Source organism: Zootermopsis nevadensis, unplaced genomic scaffold (genome assembly GCF_977971745.1).
Source record: "Zootermopsis nevadensis isolate Lab colony 2312 unplaced genomic scaffold, Znev_1.0 Znev_ptg000017l, whole genome shotgun sequence".
NCBI lineage: Eukaryota > Metazoa > Arthropoda > Insecta > Blattodea > Termopsidae > Zootermopsis > Zootermopsis nevadensis.
In genome coordinates this window covers 9368259-9388242 of record NW_028259149.1, presented here as the reverse complement: position 1 = coordinate 9388242, position 19984 = coordinate 9368259, and the positions used below count along the sequence as shown (strand labels likewise).

Genomic DNA, 19984 nt, shown 5'->3' with positions numbered 1-19984 from the left:
TTCACCAGGATACTAGGAACGACCCGTTCTTCAACTGCCTGAGCACTGCGGGTCCCAACTTTTCGTTGGCTTTGATCTATAGACATTCGGTAGGACTCCTTGGACGAGGGATCGGCCCGTCGCAAGGCCTCTACCTGTACACAGAAAACCACGGACGGACATCCATGGCTTGAGTGGGATTCGAACCCATGGTCCCAGCGACCAAACGGTACAAGGCCCACGCCTCAGACCGCGCGGCCACTACGGACCCCAACTTGTGTTCACAAGTTAATCATCGTGGTCCTTCTTATAATGTGTATTGTCATTCTCATTACAGGAACTTGAAGTTTATGACGCTGTCGTTGATGTTCGTTGTTATGAGTTGGCATCACTCTTCCTGTGTTCTGTCTTCGTACCAAAATGTGGCCCTACAGGACAACTGGTTAGGCCCTGTAGGAACATTTGTAATGGTAAGGGTTTTGTTCACGTTTTGGATTTCAACATTATAGAAAGGGTACGGTACACCCACCTATCGACATTATACCATTTTGTCAGTGCCAAACAGCTAGTAAAAATATCCCGAGGCAACAAGGAACTTGCAGCGTATATGTTCAATTCCCGTTTTAGTGTTAGACTTTTATCAGATAACCGATAAAACCTTTTCTTTTTCTTTCTTTTTCTTTCCCCCCCCCCCCCCCCAAATTTCTTAAAAACTGGAACACAGCGATTGTAAAGAATCAGTAGCATGCTACTCCGAAAGGAATACAGGGAATGTTTTCACTGACACGAATCAATGTTCTTTTGGCATTATTTTTTCTCTGTATGTGTTTATTAACCGTCTAATAACATTTCACACTAAAATAATTTTAAATGATTACTTAATGTTGGTATAAGACTAAGGAGTTCATACTGAGGAATAAGAATTGTACTTTTTAGGTTAGGTTAGGTTAGGTTGCAATAATCCTTAGGCAATATCTGTTAGTCATATGATTGATATTAGCTTAAGCATCTTTCTTGTATTCTGGATATTCATCTTTTCTGTTAAGCCCAGATTTGTGATTATCCCAGACGGTTTTCCTTTCTACACGATCATGTGGGACACACCGCATAACAGATTAATGTCATCATCTAAAGGGTTTGACATCTTAAAATACAAGAGTTACTCCGCGATTGGCATTTGAGGTTGCGCGTTTCATGTTTTATCTGTGTATGTCCGTTTAGAATAATCATTGCATCCAGTAATGTGAGAGCAGACATGATTTGCAATTATATAAACAAGAAACAATGCATTTGAAAATTGTATGTGGAAACAATTATGTGTTCAGGAAAAGGGACAGATAAAAGCAAATTTCAGATGAATGAAGTTGAAAAGGTGTAATAGATTTAATTCTAATTTTTGTTCCGAAACAGAGACGAAACGTCGCTGTGGATTTTTCTTGGACGTGTTTGGTCTCTCGCTGCCAGATTACTTGGACTGCCAGCTGTTTCCAGAGTCTCCAGATTCTGATGTTTGTGTTGGACATCAGGAAGTCATCGATGCCAAGATACGAGCTCAACAACCTGGTGAGTAGAAACAGGCATTTTTGTCGAAGTTTAAAAGTAAAGGCAAATTTGAATGGTGTGTTCAGTTAAGATATGACTTGTAATCTGCGAAATAATATTCATACCAGTAATTTATAATCTGTATTTAACAGTTAATAATACTATTGTCTGTCACATAATGCATTCCCTTTTGGTTCTTCAATAAGTATATGATGATCTTTATCCAAAAAACTGAAACATCTTTTTGGAAACTTAAGTTTTACTTCACTTACCAGATTTTCTTAAAATTTCCTTTAGTTTATTTTTATATGAGTCATGCAACAGCTTGAGAGGGTTACAAAGAAATTCAATAGTTATGAATAATTAGAGAAGGTACATTAGTGAATAAAAAAATGTTGATATTTGTTGAGTTACACAAAGATAACTCGCTTCCTTCTTGACATTTGTGACTATTTGTTGTTGTAGTATGCAATACAGGCTTCCAGTGTGATGTTCGACGCTGCATTCCTGCTGATTGGCGGTGTGATGGACACATAGACTGTGAAGACCATTCAGATGAGCTCAATTGTGAACAGTGTGCTAAAGGTAAAAAGCAGTGTGATTAATGAGGTTAACCTTCTTTGAAACGCATCTTCAGGGGTCAAAAATAAACAGCAGTTTTTCTAATCTTGATTTCCAGTGTCACTTTATGATACATTATTGTTACTGTACTATGAAAGCAGACTGCAAAATGATCAAGGTCAATTCGGAATTAGTTATTTACATTTGAGTAGTAGTATTTGTCTTGCCTACATTATTTTCTTACAATTTATATCTTTGAATATGTTCTGAGTCCCATTCATACACGTCTTTCAAATGATCAGCTGTTGTGGCATAAACATAGTGGACGTCCCATTGCAGGCATGATCCACTGCGGAGAGAAGCGCTGCATGGCTCGAAGCCACAGGTGCGATGGGGTTGAGGACTGTCCATGGGGACAGGATGAACGAAATTGCTGTAAGTTGCTCCACTACACCAGATTCTTTGATACATTCATGTATAAGCATAATGTATTTAGCTGCCACCAGAGGGGATCATGTAAATAAGCAATCAGGATACATAAAAATCCGTGGCGTAACAGCTCCAGAGAGCCAAAGCCGACTAGCTTGACTACTGGCCTCACTTTCACGTGCCTAAGCAGGGTGAACAATCATCCAACCAGATGTAGGGTGACGTGTGGTCAGCACGACGAACCCCAAGCCATTGCTAGTTTTCCTGACCGGATTATGCTACTCATCGTAGCCCCCCAATTTCCTCACGATGCTGGGTTGGCACCAGTCCCGTACACTGGTCGAAATCTCATGAGAAAATTTCTTCTCCCCCGAGACTCGAACCAGTGTGCATTCTGTATCGCCAGTCTGAAGCATGATGCCTCAGACCGTGCGGCTATGGCACGATACAATCAGGATACATAAGATGCAAAATATAAAAATATGAGAAAATAAAGATAGAAAGTAGAAATACAGATAGAAAACCAACACCAGACACAACAGTAAACAAATTTAAACATAAGGTTTTATTAGAAGATGATTATGTAATTTGTAAATTAAGATTTATTTTAATATTTGGTATGAATTTTTAATAGCTTACAGGTGTATAAGGCCCGCGAAGACATCAAATATATTGCAGAAAAATGTTGGGTTAACAAGCAGAATATTTTAATAAGTAATTAATGTTTCATGATGTTAATTTAAAAAATCCAATTATAATAGAGCAACTTTTTTAACTTTTTCACTTGAATTGTTGAAAATTAATTTAATTATATCAGAACTAACACAGTTTCTAGTTTCCTCCTTCGTTTCAGTTCAAAAAGTGTCACATGATTTATATACTATATGATTTTCTTTATTGCTATAATTTACTCTATGTGCAGTGCGTCTAAGTGAGCGCATGGGTGATGTGGGTGAAGGAATGCTAGAAGTATATAATCCTGAGGAAGAGAACTGGCAGCCAGCATGTTTTACACACTGGCACAATGGGTCATCAGCGAACTATATCTGTTCTCAGTTGGGGTACATGTAAGTACAGAGAAACTGTGTGTCACAAAATTTTTCATTTTGGGGACTTAAGAAATGGTAAACATAACCTTATAATTAGTATTTATATGCTTAGCACGTATTAGAATTAATGCTTATGACTGATAAAAGGAAGAACAGAAAAATATTTTATGAATTATAATAAATTAATTTTTCTGTAGTTGTCCCTACAATTAATTACTACATTAATTTCAAGATTCTTTTGGTCAACACTGTCCACCTGTTTTCCAAGCTCAGTATCTTCATTTCACATTACAATACCTGATCATTATCTAAACTTAGTAGTAAACAAATCTAATTATTTAACTCTATATTTTCCACTTGCTTTTATAATTAGTAACTGTGTAGTTTGTATTTGTAGGTCTTGTATGATTCTCACTGTAAACGGGGATTATTTCCTTATACAACATTAACCAGATCATCTTTGTTATGGTGAACTGTTATATTTCCTTTGAAGCACAGGCTGAATTCTTAAATATTACTTAAATAAGCTTAAACTTCAAAGAGTTACTGTTAACTTTTCAATAATGTAGGCTTTGTTTCTGCAGTTACTTCTTCTCCTCCTCATCTTCATGTAATAAGTATTACGTATAATGCCTGTACCAGTCTCATAATTCTGTTTCCGTTATCTCCTTTCTGGTCCTCAAAATTGTTACTTTTTGTAAATCAAAGAGGATGAAAATGTGTGGTATTAAAACATTCACAGATAGTGTGCATGACTGGTATATTGCGAACCTCGTTTGTATAGTGTTTGTGTGAGTAAAGAGAGTAATTTGAAAAACAATATATATGTTTTTCCACAGGAATGCTAATGTAAGTAAGTTGACACTCGAAAGAGGTAATAGGACAATACTTCCACCTAGTACAAACTCATCGAGCATATGGAAGTTCTACAAGATGAATCAAACAAACCTGTTGAAAGAGTTGCGTGCATGTCCTAGAGGAAGCAACTATCCTAATGCTGAACTGTCCTGCACAAACTACAGTAAGTAATGTGCAATATTATGATAATCTTTAGATAGCTGCTCCACCCAGAGGATTGTGTATATTATTGTGTTACTTATTTATTACGCGGTACATGCACTCTACTATGCTTTTAATTGGCTTATATTCATAAACCAATATATATATAAGATAGACTTCTAAATAAATTGTCATATTAATTTCATTTTATTTTTTGTTTTTTGAAATCTTCATAATTTATATATGTTTCATAGCAGCTTTCATGAGTAATGTAATTTAACATAATATTATTTTATTTCATTTTTCAAAATGTTAAAATGGTCTTTGTCCATACCATTAAATAATAAACAAAAAATCTTGGGTTACATTACAAAGTACATTTCAGAAGTTCCTGAGCGGTGGCACCAGTGTGTAATTGTTTTGCGTTCCCTTTTTATGAAATGTTTGAATCTAGTATCTGCTATGTATCGACTGCTTATTGAAGTATTTACAGCCTCCCTCTTAGAACTCTGGAATTTCAATTTAAAAAATGAACATAATATACAGATCATAATACAGATTTGTAGAATTTGTTCACTCGTTGCATTCATATTATTCATTGTTTCAGTTTGTGGTAAGAGACATCGCTCATACAATTCCAGGCCATCAACTCGCATCGTAGGAGGTGTTGAATCTGCCCCTGGGGATTGGCCATTTCTGGCTGCACTGTTGGGTGGTCCTGAGGAAGTTTTCTACTGTGCAGGTGTTTTAATTTCAGACCAATGGGTTCTTACTGCATCACACTGTGTTGGCAAGTAAGTATTCAGTACCGTCTTTACAGTATTCCTGAGTGAGTTCTTCTATCATTTTTTTTATTCTATTCAATTTCATACTGAATTTGTTAGTACTTCAAGGTTTAATACTTTTAAAAAAATTTAAATAACCCTATTCTTTAGATTGTAAATTGTATATTTCCAAGTACATTAGGCAAACCATGTATAAATGTATATAAGCATAATAATTCATATTACTCTTCTCTGTCAATCAGTTCATTGTATAATATTTACTTCCTTGATTCAAATTACAGTCAATCAAGTCAATCAAATCCTGATGGCTGGACAATCCAATTAGGCATTACTCGGCGCCACGCTCACTCATATTTCGGACAAAAGATGAAGGTGCGGCGTGTTGTATCACATCCTATGTACAACATGGGGGTTGCCCATGACAATGATGTGGCCCTTTTTCAGGTATGTACAAGTAGGAATGAAAGTTACATTATGCATGTGGCTTCTAGCGATTTAATTTTAATTTGTAGGCAAGAAAAATATGTCTTTGTTATTGTTGTTCAACAAGTTACCATATTGTTTTGAGTCTGAATGATTTATAGTTACTATTGTTGTATATCATGGACTGTTTTTTTTATCTAAATGAGATTTGAGGTTCTCATGATGGTGAGAATGAAAATTACTTATTCAGGATTTTTGCGCTGTGTAGTCTATTAGAAGTTCACCAACGTTTCAGAGGTGCTTGCTGCCTTTGTCATGCCTTGACACATCAGTAAACTTCTACCAGAATACACAGTGCAACAACCCAGAAGACAGTCATCTTCATGTTCTTTAGCTGCCAAGAATGTTGTGGGTTGTTGATTGTCAATTTCTGTTCACAGTTTTAGGTTAGTAATGATAGTTGAAAAACATATGAACTGACAGACACGCAGAACAGCAGAAACACACACATATTCAGGGGATAAAGTTTATAGAAAAGTAATGTTTCAGTTTATTGTAGATTCTACTTTTGATTGTATATCTATTTTACAATTTAATTTCCTTAAGCAGAAGATTCTTTTTATTCCAACACATCTCTTGAAGCTGAAGGTACTGCTTCAACATACAGTCTTCTGCATTTTATTCTCAACGTGATGTTTAAAAGTTCAAAATAATGAAAATGGTCATATACAAAGACACCAGATACTGTGAGCATTCCATAGTAAAGAATGCAAGTTATACATTTCCTTTGTTCTTTTAAAAATTTGATTATTTCAGTATTGACTACTTCTTATAACTGTTGAAATAAAAATGATTAAGAAACTGTAATATATATTTTCATTAAGTGTGGGCCACATTGAGTCAATCTGGAAAGTCTAATAGTCACTCCTGGAAGTATCTTTATCCTTATTTTCAACACACTCCAATTAGCTTGTACAAACTTAAAAATTTCAATCCTTCCATGGTACCAATGATAAAGAAACATAAAAATGTAGTGTTTGTAAGATAAGCGATGCATTTAGTGTGCTCACCACATATACCAAATATATTTTTGCCAGTGGTCAAGTGTTGTAAATTTTTCCTTTTACAGCTGCGGTCTCGCGTGACATTTCACGAACATCTACTTCCTGTATGCCTGCCACCATTCAATCGCGACCTTGCACCTGGCACTGTCTGTACTGTGATTGGATGGGGTAAAAGAGAGGACAAAGATGGTGAGTACCTTTAATGAACATCATTATCATCTCATCTGGGGTTCAGTGATGTGACAAATCAGGCTTTCCTAATCACTGTGTGTGTGAAACAGTTCTCTTCTCTCCTCATAGGAATTTTATGTGACACTGGAATTTGTGGTGAAAACATTACAATGAATTCCTAATGTATTTCTTCAGCCCACCTTTCTGTGTGGATTATGTCAACATGCTGAATCTTTCAACTTATTCCAAAGATAAAACCTGTGGTCTTGAGATCATACTTAATGGCTTACAGTAACAAATGAGAGGCACGCTCCATGTCAGTTAGGTGTCTGAAAGTAGTACAGGAAGTAATTTGTACTATATTCCTAAAATTATTTTTCTTAAAAGAAAATAGACATAAATCTTTTGTTTCATTGCTAGCACACAAGAAGCAAAGATGACAGTTTGAACATTAAGCTGAGATTGTCTGTTAATGAAACTGTCCTTTTCACAGTGAAAGACAATTGTATCTACTTTCCACTCTTACAGATGAAGATTTTCATTCTTAACACAAATTCTCCTAATTTAAGTTTGTTTGGGTTGTCTACAATTTAAGCCCTTGCCATGACAGTGACAGTTTTGGTGTTTAGAACTCACCCTTACATTTGTGTTTCATCTCGTATATGGGGTTGTGATATAGATAGAGAGGTTTTTACATGTGATCCCACAGTGTCTGAGTACGAGCCAGCTGTAAATGAAGTCCAGGTTCCTGTAGTGAATCGTGAATTGTGCAATTCGTGGCTTCAGCATCGAGACCTGAATGTGACTGAAGGCATGATATGTGCTGGCTATCCTGAGGGAGGCAAAGATGCTTGCCAGGTATTGTTTTATCATTTCCTTAGTCAGAAAAATAAGTAGTATATGAATTATAATGAAAAAGTAAATATTAATATTCTCATTCTTATAAATTAATTTAATGTTTCCGATACTCTGCTGTAATTTTCACATGTATAAGTCTGATTCCTGTTTTACGGAAACATTCATTTTAGTACAAACATAGTTGTTAGAAGAAACATAAGTGTTTCCTTAATTCCTATAAAATAAGTAAAGGCCAATGTTGAATAAATATAGAATGGAAAACATGGGTATGTTAATCTTCCAAAATATTAATATTTTATTTAATACTGTAGGGTGATTCTGGAGGTCCACTACTTTGTCGTGATGAGAAGCATTGGGACCGTTGGTTTGTTGGTGGAATTGTAAGTTGGGGAATAAAATGTGCACATCCTCATCTGCCTGGTGTGTATGCATATGTTCCAAAATATGTGCCCTGGATTAGGCAACAAATGGCACTCCATTCAAATGATGACAAGGAACTGTGATCTTGAAGGACAGATGTTAGCTTTTCTACATATATCTGATAAAACATTGTGTACAAAGCTTGGCAGTTGATGTCATTTTAGTAATATCTGCTGTGTGATACATTAATTGTGTAAGGTAAGAAACAGCAGTGCCACATTACTTGGTAAGAATTTGACAACAGTTCCAGAGTTTATTGTAAGCCTATGAAAACAACAACTCAGTAAATTCTACATTAAGGGAAGCATTTAAGGAACATAAAAATGTTTCATAGGTGTACCATAGGTAAAACACATGGTAACACAGACTTGTAAAGAACCATGTGTTGAGTGGAACATGAAGTAATTGTGCTTTGCAGCTGTCTTCTTCTAAACAAGGTTTAATTTCTGGCAGTGTGCAGCTGGAAATATTAAGCGTTATGAAAGGAACCAAATGTTATAGTAGAGTTGTTAACATTGCAACTTCATATTTGGGATGTCCCAGGTTCAAATCTCATCCTGACTCAGGTTGTTATAGTTTTCCTCATTTCTTTTAGGCAAATTCTTACCATTTACTTTCCAGTTTTGTTTTTTGATTTTAACTTATCCTTGTATGCTGACATGATTTTTAACTTGTTCCCACATCCAAGACAGTTGTTTATTGAAATATGTAGTGTGGTACTGTTGTCATGGTGTATCAGTAAAGCAGAGAATTGCTGTTTGTGGTGCATTACTGCAGCTGAAATCTGCAAGTCAACACTTTAATGTCTAATAGTTAATTTTCAGGTTTTATGATAAATGCATTTTTCAGAAATTTTATAAATTATACTTGTGCTTAAAATTCTACTTGATGCATGGTCTTGTTTATCTACTCATGACCCTGACTTCATAATATTTTTAGAAAAATCTAAAATAAAATCATTTGATGCATATTGTATGCTTATCCTGAATTCTATATTGACGAATTATGCGCATAAACTGTTTTGGGATGTTGTATAATATCAAGCAATCACAGATGACAGTTTATAGCACCCTTGAAGAGATAGAATGGCTTTATGCTTTGTCTGCCATACAGTCATTACACTGTAAGATGATGGCTATGAATGATTTTACATTGACAAATTTCATATACATACCTCAGAATAATTTCTGTCGCAGTCTGAATTTTATCTTAGTAAGGATACAGATGTTGTACTTGCAGATGTTCAAGGTCAAAGAGTTCAAAATAAAGAGAGAATGAACCATGGTGGTGCTATGACAATATATCCATATCACTGAAGAGAACATCTTTTGAGATATATTATATCCCACATTCTTACTGCATTCTGACAATAAAGAAGGATATAAATATATAATATATATCCAAGTTAATGTTGGTAATGATACCTTAAAGTTTTAAGTACACTTAATATTTTTTTAACATACACGTAGACTTTTGACACAGAAACCTGAATTACCTCAAGTTGGTGTACCAGGATGGTGAATGATTTAGTGTTGCTGTCAGTATTTTGACAGTAGAAACTTGTAAGTTCCTAACTGTAGAATTTGTACTCTTCTAGCTGATAAATGTCGATAAAAGGATGATGCTTTAATTAGGTAAGACTCTTCCCTAGTATGAGAGAGACCACATAAAACCCAATCATCTCTCTTGTTCTTGAGTATTCAATCATAAGTAAGCCATTTGCTCAATTAGTCAACTAGAATATATATTCATGGCTGTGGATGGTAAATTAACTTCTTATAGATAAATGTCTTTCCCTGTATTCTTAATCTATGTTTGAATGCAGAATTCTGTAAATCATCATCTTGAAATTAAAATTTGTAATATAATGTTGTTCCTGACGTGAACAGTGTTTTAATTTATTCCAACTTAGATTTATGAGCTTCATTGTTCTGCAACATCGTAACATTGAAGCTACTGCCTTCTGGTTTGTAAAATATAGTTTAAGTGTACTTAATCACTTAAAGGTTTCATTTATCATGTTTGGAATTTATAAAAATTGTATTATACATTATTTTATAAAGCTATTGAACTAAAATATTATGCTGCAGTATGAAAGTAAAGATATTCGTAACATTATACATGTAGAAATTTTAATTTATATGGTTTTACAGTAATTGCTTCACGCACTCAGTGTTATATTAATACATACAAGTTTATTAAAGTAATACATTTTATGCCATGTATGATAGTTGATGATTCTGTATTAACTTGTAAAGACAATAAGAATATTAAAATAGTATTTTTATTATATCTTTGTTCTAAAGTAGTCCCGCGCCGTAGCCGTGCGGTCTGAGGCATCATGCTTTGGACCAGCGATACGGAATGCGCTCTGGTTTGAGTCTCAGGGGAGAAGAAATTTTCTCATGAGCTTTCGACCAGTGTATGGGACCGGTGCCAACCCAGCATCGTGAGGAAATTGGGGAGCTACAATGAGTAGCGTAATCCGGTCAGGAAAGCTAGCAATGGCTGGGGGTTCGTCGTGCTGACCACACGTCACCCTATATCTGGTTGGATGATCATTCACCTCTGCTTAGGCATGTGAACGTGAGGCCAGCAGTCAAGCTAGTCGGCTTTGGCTCTCTGGAGCTGTTACGCCACAGATTTTTTTTTTTTTGTTCTAAAGTAACTCGTGTATTTATTTTCTTTGCAGTATTATTAGAGTTTAAAATTGTTCTGTTGTCAAGCTTTGTACTTGTCATTGTATCTGTGCAACTTGCTACATGGATGTATCTTTATGCTATGTGTGTGACACACAAAGATCATGACAATAAGTACAGAAACAATTCACTGATGACATATAGATTCACAATATGACAAGAATACTTTTATCTTTATTGATACAAAGTGTTACTGTTAGTTTTAATGCGTGTTTGTTTTATTTTTCATTGTAGGTTAAGATTTAAACCAAAGATGATGTATACAGGTAATTAATTAGTATTGTTAGTGTTGCAGAAAAGAGTGCTGTTAACCCCTTGAAGACTATAAATGGCCTGTCCTTGCAGTTACATTTAAATGGCAGCAAGTCCTGTATATCTCAGACATGGTATGATCATTCAGGCTGTGTAGTCGACCACATCTGGGAGAGAATGTTAATCTTCGAAGGGTTTAGGACCACGTATTGGGTGCACATATTGTGAATCAATATTACCAGATCATGTATTCATTCAGAGTTCAGATGCATTTTTCTGATTAAGAGTAAATAAATATAAGTACATATTTATCCAGTTCATGGTCAGAGACAGCATCTGTTATATGAATTATATAAAAATTTGTGTAAAATGTGAGAATAATTCTTTTACATGGATAATTGAATTTAGTAATGAGTGCTTGAAGCATGGGTGATTGTAAATACAAAAGTGTAACTAGTTGCTGTTCTCTGACATGCTACTACCCTGTGAACGCACAAGTACTTTATATGAAAGGAAATGTAGCATAGACGTCATGTTAAAAAAGCATTTATTTGCACTGTATGATTCTTTAGAAAATAACTAAGTACTTTGTGGTCATAATCAGACATATACATTAGTCTTATAAGCCCAAGAGCTTATGTAAATATTGTTGTGTGGGATATGTAACTACTACATTTCTTTCATACCTGTAACCAAATTTTTCTTATTTTACAAATACTAACATTAGAAAATATGGCATATATTCATCTTCAGACAGACATTTTGAGTTCTTTAACATTAGCTTTATAAATATTGTAAACATCTGACAGTACATCATTCTTTATTTTGTGTGGACCTTAACTAAAATTAGATGCAGTGATTTATCTCAGACATGTTTGAAGTAGGGCAGGGATTGAGAAGAAGGGTTACCCTTCCCTCAGGATTTTGCCCTGAGAGATAAGACTACAATTCCATATGCTGCAGTACATCTACTATTGCAAATTTGAAACACGGCAAATCTTTGTTTACTTTTGCTTAATAATTAACATTTACATCAAGATCTCTTACCAAAAAACTAGCATTTAATGCAGCAATCAGTATAGTTTTAGTTAAAGCTTTCATTTTGATATCTCTTTCATTTGCACTTCTTAATTGTTTTCTCTTGTCTCTCTCCATTTAAATTTTGATTGATATATAAACAGCCTCCTCCAAGTTACTGCATAACCTGTTAACACAACAAAACTTACATAAGACAGTAGTTATTATCACTGAAATTGTAGATCCTCTCAGTGAAAATTCTAAACAAAATCTACACCTACCCATAAGTCCTTCAGTAAATAGAAGTCACTAAAGAGTGCAAATGTCAATTTGTTTCTGTGCTGTTCAGTAAATTTAGCAAATTTTCCAGAATGCTGTAATTTTCATGCACCTGCCATTGTTATAAAATGAAGTTTATTGTGTTTTGGTGTAGTAGATTAATAGAACTACAAATACGCTCTCCTAAATGTACAAAACTAGTTTTATTGTGGCAGTCTGATGCCACATGTGCAGTATATTGTTGTGCATCTTGAAATAGCTAGAGGCCTAATTGTAAATATGTGTGACACTTCTCAGTAACAGCTACATCTTGTCTTGTTGGAAGGGAATTTTGAGGAATACAAAATGTCTTTTAGCATATGCATCTTTAAAATATGCAGTTTAGTAGTTGACAGTCTGACAAAATTTTTAATTTTTCACACAAGAGTATGAAATATTCCTTCCAATTGTAAATCAAGAAGTGATATAGTTTAAAAACTGAAATAGTAATTTAGTAGCATTATACAGGCTTAATTCAAGATTTTTAACAATATGTTTGGATGTGGATGATAAAAGATAGATAATAGCATTATTTGCAGAGGTAAATGATTAATTATAGAAACATGTGGCTATGTTACTTACATCACAGACGTGAGAAACACAATTTTAATTGGCAGTCAGATAAATGTGTATGAGCCTCCTAAGTAATCTGTAGTTTTGAGCCATTGTGTTGTAAACTATGGGTGCTTTTAGCTTCCATATCAAGTATTATGTTCAGAATGTCAGTGTTAATAGAGTTGCATTCTGTTCATGTCGCTTCATTTGTTTTCATAGTCATAAGGGCAATGAACATTGTTGACAATATCATTCACCCACCAAATGCTAGTCAATTTAATAATGCTTGCATATAATAGAAATTTGGGTGGGGTTCTTGAGAGTGTATAAACTTTGCAGTCCTTCAAGAAATTAACCTCTTTGCCTTTGTTCATAAATAAAGTACAGAATACTTAAATACTTTCATAAGAACTTTTTTGATAAATTGTACATTGCAAGATATAGAATATTGTTGCTGGATGTTGTCCATTGTCAAAATAAGTATTACAAAAATGTGTGATAAAATTTTATGAAATTTTGGAGGCTAACTTGGTCTCTGCCTTCAGTCAAACGACAAAACTAATTTACACCTAGAGGCACTAAAACAGGTCTGAAGGGTATGTACAAAAGAATGTACCAAATCTGGGAAGTGACTTAAGTTTTTTGTTAACAAGAGGTTGCTGTAAGTCTGGAAGGTAATAAAAGTAGGACAGATAAATAAGTAGAATTATTTTCTGTAAACCAGACCAAACAAACTGATACATGAACAAAAGGCACCATAAAAATCAAGCAACTAGTAATGCCCCATATTCATGTTAGCTGCATGTCCTATTAGTTTCTTCTTTGATTTTTCAGAATCCTCAGTGACAAAGTCTATACTTGTTTGGTTTACAGGTTCAGATCACAGATCATCTAACCCAGTTGTTGTATTTTTTATATATTGTTTTATATTCTGTTTGTATAACTGTGATGTCATTCCATATTATTCTATGGCATTCTTAGAACGTGTTGCAGTTTTTAACCTTTCACCAGACCTAATCTAATATTATTTGTGTTTCTAAGCATATCTTCAGCCTTTTATCGAATCTGAAGGTTCATTACCATGTTCACATGAACCTGCTACTGGTCCATATCCTGAGCCAGATTCGTCCAGTCCACATCCTTTTTCCTTAAGATTAATGTTAATATTGTCTTCCCCATCTGCGTCTGGGTTTTGTGATTGATATCTTTCAGGCTTCTTAACTGTAATTTTGTGTGCATTTCACATTTTCCCTATCACTCTGTGTGTTTCCCTTATTATAAAAGATACAAAACAACAGTTATGGTTTTGTAGTATTTTAACCTTTACATTTTTAGACAGCAGATGACAATACAAGATCTCTAACTCCATGGTATCAAGCATTCCCCATATATTGCTCTTAATTTCCTCATTAATGTACTTTTGAATTGTTACTGTCCTTTCCAAATATTTTAAATTACACAATTTTAAAGTAGTTGTTAGTTACCTCCTATAGTCTGGGGAATAGACATGAACATGGGCTTAGTTTTCTCTCCATTTACTTCTATATGAACTTCTTTACTAGCATCTAATAGAGTTCCTTTGTTTTTCTTTATATGTGTTCAACCCCTGTAGTTGATATTTGGAAAGTCAGAAGGAAGTTCAAAAATAATGTTGACAATACAAAACGCGAGTCAATTACTTTCTCGTAGGACTGCAAATTTTATTACATTAACCTCAATAATACATATTTATGTAATTATTAAAACGGTGTTTATCAATGCCTTTTTGTGCAAATCTGTGTGTAGAGAATATGAAGATACCATTGTACTGTTGTTTGGAATTGTGTTATTGTGACAATAATATTTGGCAGTTCATGAAAGGAAAGAAAATTAAATTTAGATATATTTACCACATCTCAAGCACTAGTTAACACAGTCACAAAAAAATTATTTTTAGATCTGTAACTAAAAGTAAGAGGTGGTTGGTATGTTTACTATGCTTTTTAAACACAGTGTGCTTCCAGTTCTATGTAGGAAGTCATTTAGTATTTTTGTAATGGAAGAACATAGATGAAAATTTAGTGTTAATACAGTGATCTTGTAGCAAATGAGGAAATCTGATTGCAGCTTAAGTTTTTAACAATTTTGTTACATTTTCATAGAATTTTATTGTTAGAGGCAGCCATTAATTAAAACAAAAATGTTCTGTAAAATTGTTTTCTTGAGCTTTGTTCATCATATAAATTACAAAATAATAAAATCACTGCATTTTGGAAGCTGGATACTGCTTCCATATTTAGGTAAAACAGGGGAAAAGAGGACAGAAACCTATCTGTTGGACCCCCTAATTGAATGAGCCCCAGGTCATTTTCAAATTACCCTACTGCCCCTTCTGTCATAACCATTATTCTACATATTCTGCATAACTTACAAGTCAAATTTGAGGTACAATTTAAAAGTGTGGTGCATACAAATTAAAATTATAATACAAAATCATGTAGGCCAGGTCCAGTACCTACTTGATATACGTTGAATATTCATCTCAGTTGTTTATACTAGATTACCTTTTATCTGAGAACTTTTACAATTATCTTGAAAATTATCTGGGGCTGTTAACTTCCTAGTCTGAAGTTAAGCTTATAAAGTAATTCTGCTTGGTTGTTACACTGTTTTATGATGTTTTCTCACCTAAAGAGGTTATGTATAATTCAGCGAGATGGTAAGATGATTATGAGGGGTGAGTTGGTAAGGATTTGGAATAGCGTGTTTTGTGTCTGTTTCAAGGTGCTATCCTCTCATCTGCCTGGGTGGACTAAAATAATTAGTAAAAGTATTGGATATTATGCAGATCATGTGTCTTATATAGTTAAAAACCCATCATGAAATTTATGAATTGGTACTGTTGTAAGTAGCCATGTTGCGAGTAAATTAAAGTGATAAGAGCAAATTACTGAATCCTAGAAAACCTTGTATTAACTTTTCTTTAACAGACCTTGGAACAGAAATGAAATTTGAGGTTTTGAGCATGTAACTGATAAAGTCCTCTTATTTAAAGGCATTTAAAGACACAGATACCGCCACGGTGGTCTAGCGGTTAGAACGCTGGCCTTGTAATCCTGGGGTCCCGGGTTCGATTCCCAGCGGTGCCTGAATTTGTAACTTGTGTTGGGCAAGGCCGTGGTCTAGGCAACATGGAGTTTTCCTTCAGTGGCATCCCAACAATTACTCCTTACACACAGAAGAAGGCAATGGCAAACCACTTCTGTATCACCTGCCTAAAAAACATATATGAACAGGTCCCAGTCCGAGAAAAGGATGGAAGGATCCTGTTCATAATATGTCGCCAACCTCCTGTAAAGGAGATGGCATAGTAAACAAGAAGAAAGACACAGATTTAAGGTTCTCATATTAGTAAAGATTTTGATAGTTGTCTTCTACATTGTGATGTCATGTTGACTTATAGAGGTGGTTACCAATGTTTCGGAGGAACGTATTGCTTCTGGATACTTATATTTTTATCTTTGAAAATAGAGATGATATATTTCTCTGAAACATTGATAACCATCTATAAAACGACATGGAATCATAACAGAGAAGATATCGACAACTGTATAATACTCTTGACATTTTAAGAACAGAAACTTGTTCAGAAGTAATAATACTTGTATGTTTTAGCTGTGTCTCTATGGTATCTAAATCCATCCACTCAGGCTCAAGATGTTATATTATGAGAGTGAATAAGTCTGCTTCATTTGAGTAATGAAAGCCATCATATTTCCTCATTACTTTATCTAACCAGCATTTCAGAATTTATAATTTATTTTATTGTTAGTAGTTCAACTTGACTGTGTGTTTAGGGCCAAGAAAAAGCACAAGTTATGTTGCACATATCTAGGAGAAGCAAAGATTGCTGATGTATTAGTAGTAGTAGTAGTAGTAGTAGTAGTACTTAATCATCATCAAACCAAAATAGTAAAGATCCCAAGCCACAGATTCATGTGTACACAAACATGCTGTATTAAAACCCAACAAAGTGCAAACCTGACACTCAATGCATTTTACTCAACTGAAATGGAGCATGTGTATGTTTTAATCAAATTATTTTTCAGGCATAATTCTTACAATTATTTTGTAAAACAAAATCGAATATATTTACTTTGTATGTATTTGCAGAATATATGGGAGAAAGAACTCTATAAATTATGAAGAAAACCTTAGGGCTAAACATAATTTAGAAGGTAGTTTTACTAATTGACCTATTGAAATTAAAATATTATAGAATTAAAAGGCATCAAAAGGTCTAATTTAAAGTTTCTTCCTAACGCTTTTCTTAATATTTTCTATAAATAGTTTGACAAAGGGTGGTATACCTTTTTCAGTAGCGAGCAGGCTTAGTTTACTGCAAATTGTTTTCATCCATTGTAGATACAAAAAAATGTACAATTACAGAGAATAAGTAGATGCATCAGACAAAACTCAAATTGTTACATAGCAAAGAGGAAAGAAAATTTTCTAAAAATTGAGGCTGAAACAGTAATATGTACACATCTGCATCAGTGAAGTGGTAAATAAATTATGTAATAATTTATACTTTCTTATAAGTTTCTCCAACACAGATCTGATATCTTCTGGCTAAAGAGGGCTATTAGCTGAACTGTAAACAATAACAGTATATAATTACAAAATGGTTGGTAAATTTTACTGGTTAGATATAGGAAGGTCACTGTAAACCAAATATGACAGGGGTGCCCAATCTTTTCTCCATCTCGATCTGTGTTCAAATTCTGAAACGATACTTGCTTGATTGCTGTTTACAGTTTTTGGCACAGTTATGATATTCTTGTGCATATTGTTTCAGATATATATGAAATTAATTAACTTGGTCACCTAAATTGTGATTTTTTGATGAAAATAAAAATTGTTGCCACTCAAATTTCACTCAGGGATAATAGATTTCACCAGAAGACATGCCTGCAGTAATAGTGAAATCCACTATAATCTGGCTGAATGTGTTCTGTTTCCTGTATTTCTTTCTCCCATTAAAAATAAACAAAATTTATTTCTGTAGTAGGAATATATTATTGTTTTCCTGCCACTTGAAACTAAATAATTACCAAAGTCATAAAAATAAACCTATTTTTATTAAAACATATTGAATTCAGTTTTGTTATGGGTGTTATCAAGGGGAATATAATTTTTTTTTATGAAACAGCTAATGTAAAATGGACATGTATTTCTGTTTTGCTGTTTGTTATTGAACATCTTGGCTATAAATGAATATACATCATAAGTATTTATTAATAAAGTAAATCTAATATGAGGACGTGTTCCATGCTGTACAATCATACAGGCCCTGATGCCATAGCTGTAACAATCATTCCTGATCAGGAAAAGAGCTTACACTATTTTACATGGTCAGCTTTCTCAATTACAGGTACAATAAAGTAGTCTGATGAGATAAAACAGGTTGGGCAGCGCTGTATTAAAAATAAAAAATGGAATGGTATCTCTTCCATGTGACAATATTCTACATATGTGTAGGTATATTTTTAGAGCTAATTATCAGGAATAATGCTGCTCCTTCTGCTTACCTGAACAATAAATATATTTTGTCATTGTTGTGGCAAAAAAAAATATGTGCCATTAATTGATAGAAGAATTTAAGAATCCATACTTGTATTAGACATTATGAGATGATTGTTGGTTCTTGCTAATGGAGTGTTAGTAATTTTGTAAAATGGAATGTACTAATGTCAAGAAATTGATAAAGAAAATATTTGAAATTAATTGTGATTGTGTTTCAATCAGTGATGAAAATGAAATATGCTGAATTTGAGAATGCATTGATTTGGAAACTCAATCCTCTTGCCTTAAGTTTTATTACTGGACTAAGAATTTTGTGAGCACATCTTAAAAAAAATGGAGAATTCAAAGCTGTTGTGCATGAAAAAAGTAAGCAAAAAAGAAAGTATGAACCAGTTTTTCATTTTCTTCACTTAGAACTGCATTGGCAGACTTGTAACCTATCTACTTATTGGTATATTCACAGCAGTTTATGAATAGCAGTAAAAACATTACATTCTTAACTTTTGTCACTCTATAACAGTGTAATGATAACTGAGTACTAAATTACATTATCTCCCTCATGTATTAGTCTGTTATTATTCATAGACTTTATTCGAATATTGTAAGGACTCTGTAAAGTAAATGAAACTGTGAATCAACAGAAACACCAGGTCAAGTGACTGTTTGTCCACTCATTTGAAAGCAAACACCCTGATGTTTATAAACATAAAAATTTTACTATCAGACCTGGGAAAACTGGGATATTAATTCAGTTTACTATTGTCGATCATTAAGAAATATTAATCTGTTTTGCCACATTGTATAAAGTATTTTTTATGTGCATTTGCAAGAGATTATCTTTTCAAAACAGGTACACAGAATTTAACACACTGAATGAAAGCACCTACAGAATGCCACAGGATTAATACATAGTGTTGTCCTTGTTGACACAGAAGAATTTATCATAATGTGACCAACTCATGGAAAAATCAGTGTAATAAGCAGGAGGTACATGTAATTAACGTTATTTATTAAAGGATCAATAATCAGGAAGTGGTCATAAACATACATGAGTCCTTGATGTAGTCACTCGTTGACTTACATTGTCTGTAAGTGATTTTAACATTTTCTTAGACATTATAATGTGCTATTTGCCACTCTGCCACATTCGTTCTGCTTGCTTATCCCTGTAAATCACGTGGCTACCGCAATATGTCATTTCTTTTGTTCTTAGCAGTTATGCTTTTGTTGGTAGATGGCAGCAAGAGCCTGTTTAGTACATCCTGTGTGAGACACCATTTTGCCGCGTTTTATAAAAT

At 33.9% G+C, this 19984-nt stretch overlaps 1 protein-coding gene across 2 annotated transcripts in view; it reads left to right on the top strand.

The window, feature by feature from the left end:
• LOC110839339 (corin serine peptidase) overlaps positions 1-18887 on the top strand; it is a 123615-nt gene extending 104728 nt beyond the window's left edge. For both annotated transcript variants that reach the window (XM_087350352.1, XM_087350353.1), the window contains 11 exons: positions 317-449; positions 1390-1542; positions 1987-2106; positions 2422-2517; positions 3434-3578; positions 4400-4581; positions 5167-5353; positions 5626-5788; positions 6897-7020; positions 7712-7860; positions 8172-18887. In XM_087350352.1, the coding sequence (XP_087206478.1) occupies positions 317-449; positions 1390-1542; positions 1987-2106; positions 2422-2517; positions 3434-3578; positions 4400-4581; positions 5167-5353; positions 5626-5788; positions 6897-7020; positions 7712-7860; positions 8172-8363 (1644 nt within the window). In that variant the 3' untranslated portion in view covers positions 8364-18887. The remainder of the gene's footprint in view (positions 1-316; positions 450-1389; positions 1543-1986; positions 2107-2421; positions 2518-3433; positions 3579-4399; positions 4582-5166; positions 5354-5625; positions 5789-6896; positions 7021-7711; positions 7861-8171) is intronic.
• Positions 18888-19984: the final 1097 nt, after the last annotated feature.